The following is a 3,682-nucleotide window of genomic DNA, read 5'->3' as shown; positions in this document are numbered from 1 at the left end:
AAAAAATAAATCAATTCGAAACTTTCATGAAAAATACTTTTATATGGCAACACTCATTCCCATCAAGACAATTGCAATTGAATAAAAATTGTTCAACTTTTTCAGCAGCTCCAATTTGCATATCTAGGAGATGCTTAGACCAATTCTTCTACACTTCTGAAAAATCAATGTTTGTAGATAGTGGATTTCACTTGAAACTTGTTTCCAAACTTTACGTTACATTCTCTAATAATATCGATAAATTCCCATTCAATTATGGTATCAAATGTACATGTGATTTCAAATATAATACTTAAGCCACTTTTGTTGCAAATTACAAAACTCATGTGAATGAATTTGGCTCACTTCAGTAGCTACTAGCAACTGAGACTGTTTTGGCCAGAGGTCGCAAAAAGCTGACAAATTGTTGGAGACGATTCGTGCCACCTTCAATGGAGCATTGTAGATCTAACAGTCAAAGCATTGAAGTAGCGCATAAGTGAGCCAAACCCACGCTATCCTTGCAAGGGGGGGGGGACCACGCTATCCTTGCAAGGGGGCGGGGGAGGAGAGAGGGGGGGGGGGGGGGGGGGGGGACGCGCACTTATAATATGGCTCACAGACAACGCCATGAAGTAGCGCATTCGTGTAAGGGGGAAAACATTAAGTGTCCGTCTGTCTCTCGTCTCCCTCCCAAGAGTTTTCTGCGTTGTGTAAGGGGCCAGATCAATGGCGAGCGGCCCGACTCTTGTGATCGGCAGCAGCCAGGAGCAATCGAAAACGGTGGGTGAGATGGTGAGGGAGGGCATTGCGAGCGTGCCGTCGCACTACGTGAGGCCCGCCCGGGAGAGGCCCCTCATTGACGACCTTGACTGCGTCAGTAACGTCGGTATAATAAATAAAGGCGTGCAGCTGTCGCAGGACGAGACACTGGCCATCCCCTCCATCGACTTCCGAGGCATCCACCCGGACGCCATCATGGACGACTCTGAGACCTGGCAGGACCTCGTCCGCCAGGTCGGGCAGGCCTGCCTCGATTGGGGCTTCTTCAAGGTTGATACATTCATTTATGCTAACTCATTCTCCTGCGTAGAACGTAATAGTACAACCTCTATCGTGCGTATCATTCATTCAACGATATCAATATAGTGCATGTCCCGCATCTCTGCACCGTTATATATAAATGTGACCGTATGCCGCCACAATCTTTAATTGCATTATGCAATCTAACCCTTCCTGCCGCTGCCTGATGTACTGTACCTTTATGTCACCTATCAGTACCAACATATATCAGCATCACCGCACGCAGTCATGATAGTTTCAACCATCTCGCATTAACTAATGCTACTGTTGCATGTGTGCGCGGATGTCATCTACATACATACATATATCCCCTAACCATCCCTGCCGTCTGCTGACGATTGTCAATACGTATGTAATCGATCCATCACTATAAAATATATGCCCTTCTGATTTGGCTTGGATCGATCCATTTGGCCTGGTGAAGGACATCAATTCATGTCTCACTATTCTGTCACGTCTCCTGCGTAACATTGCCGCAGGTGGTGAACCCGGGAATAGATCTCACCTCCGTCTTGAAGGCCGTTAACAGATTCAATGACTTGCCCTCATCCGAAAAGCTAAAAATACCGTTCGGTAGTGCCGACAGTGCCGTCACCATCGCAACCGGGACCGGAGCCACCCGTGATTGGAAAGATGCCTTGGTAATCCGTCGTCGCCCAGGAGTGTGCAATGGGTTTCAAGAGGGTGCGCCTGAGATTCTAAGGTAATCAAACTACAAGCACTTACCATTATTCATGCATAATTACCCCTATCCCTAGTTTTTCGTTGTTTGAAAGTGTACCCTGCACAAGTAATTTCTCGGGTTAAAGTACAAATAGGTGACATGTCGCAACAACAAATTATAGACTACCTTGATAATACTTCTGCAAGACACCAATGCATAACTCTCAAGAAGAAGAATCCCAAATCACAAAATTTTATCTAGTTTGCATCTACTCAACCTTTTGCTACACCTCTAGAATAGCCATTCTTTTGTAGAGGCCATCTTGAAAAGTGCTACATGTTTAATAAAGCTACGGTTGATTAAACCCTTTGGTCCACCTCAAGGAAAGCCATTGCTTTGGAGCGGCAATCTTGATATCTAAGGTGCATCCTAAGCCCTTTTGAAATTTTCACAACTTTGTGCATCTTCTAGGTGAAAAATATTCTCATCTTCTTTAGATTTGGAAAGCTTCTAGTCGCATAACATACTCAAATGTCTGTACTCTAATTAGAAAATGGAAATGTTAAGAGGGTAATTTGCAAAGCTAACTATAAGGATCTAAGAACTTTGTTGATTGCTTTCAACAATGATTAGATGTGTGTCACATACTTCTCATTGACAAAACTTGGTGGCCTTGAAGACAAGAGATGTTAGATTACCAAGTCAATCTCGACAAGCTCGCACTCGTCATCAGACAAGCAATCTTTCAAAGCTTGGGATTTAGCCAAGAGTACATAGAATCATGTGTCCCTGGACTGGTGGAGCGTTTGGTCTTGGTTGTCAATTTCTATCCACCTTGCCCTGAACCTAGCCTAGTCTTTGGACAGAGTGCACATTCTGACCTTAATGGCATTACTCTCCTCCTCCAAGATGATGTACCAGGGCTCCAAGTTAGAAAAGAGGACAAGTGGATCCTTGTACAACCAACACCTAACTCCATCATTGTCAATGTCGGAGATCAAATTGAGGTATGCCTTAAGCTATTGTAGGTTATCAAATGTAAGTAGCTCAATAACTCTTGCATTATATAATCAACTATTATTCTTAATCTTCAACTTATTCCTTACAGATCTTAACTAATGGAAAGTATAAGAGCGTGGAACATCGAGTGGTGGTCCAAAAGGACAGAGCAAGAATCTCCTTAGCAGCTCTCTTTGGACCATACGAAGATGCCAAGATAGGACCTCTCAAAGCTCTAGTGGATGAAAATAATCCTCCTATATATAAAGAGTTAGAATATGGTGAATATATTAGAAATTACTATGTCAAAAAATTACCCCTTCATAAAACCACTTTGAACATAGCTGGAGGCACTTACAAAGCTCCTGTTTAGGGAATCTATAACAAAGACCATGGTAGCTAGAATCTTACTAGTGCAATATTGTTTGTGAGCTTCAGTTTATTACATGTATAGCCATTAGAATGTCAATAAGCCATGGATGTTCTTGATTTCATTTTAAAACTTCTCTCAAGAGATTAGGTTTTAAAGAAACTTGTGTATTGTTTCGGTGTGAGTATTGACTACAAAGACATTGAATATGAACTTGAAATCAACCCATTATTTGAGATGCATAAGTAAAAACTGAAAAAAGTAAAGTATAGCTTTCTAGTTGAATGATGTGTTGCCTCTAGAATTGTTAAAGATAAATGTTGAAATGATGTGTTGCTTCTAGAATTATTAAAGATAAACATTGAAAATGAGTAGGCCGACAAATTAAACATCTCTTTAATTTAAGCAATACATGTCGGAGAGTTTACTAAATGTGATCAAAATGCATGAGTATGTATGTTCTAGAAATACAAGGGTTTGTTTAATACTTTGTAGATTTTTGTTATGTGTTATCTCAAAAGCCTTTTCTTAGAAAAATAAGATAAATATATGTCTAGATAGGGAAAATGTACTGTTCATAGGAAAAA

The 3,682-nt window shown here is 41.1% G+C and overlaps 1 protein-coding gene across 1 annotated transcript; it reads left to right on the top strand.

Annotated features, from left to right (window-relative positions):
- Positions 1–604: 604 nt before the first annotated feature.
- Positions 605–3,227, top strand: LOC148029245 (protein DMR6-LIKE OXYGENASE 2-like). The gene is made up of 4 exons (XM_087688017.1): positions 605–1,032; positions 1,542–1,765; positions 2,406–2,733; positions 2,835–3,227. The coding sequence occupies exons 1-4, from the start codon at positions 709–711 to the stop codon at positions 3,096–3,098; spliced, it is 1,140 nt and encodes a 379-aa protein (XP_087544143.1). The 5' UTR covers positions 605–708; the 3' UTR covers positions 3,099–3,227.
- Positions 3,228–3,682: the final 455 nt, after the last annotated feature.

This window comes from Lygodium microphyllum, chromosome 11, assembly GCF_053477565.2.
Source record: "Lygodium microphyllum isolate KBCC chromosome 11, Lygodium_microphyllum_v1.1.10, whole genome shotgun sequence".
In the NCBI taxonomy this organism is placed as follows: domain Eukaryota; kingdom Viridiplantae; phylum Streptophyta; class Polypodiopsida; order Schizaeales; family Lygodiaceae; genus Lygodium; species Lygodium microphyllum.
This window is presented reverse-complemented; position numbering and strand designations above follow the sequence as displayed.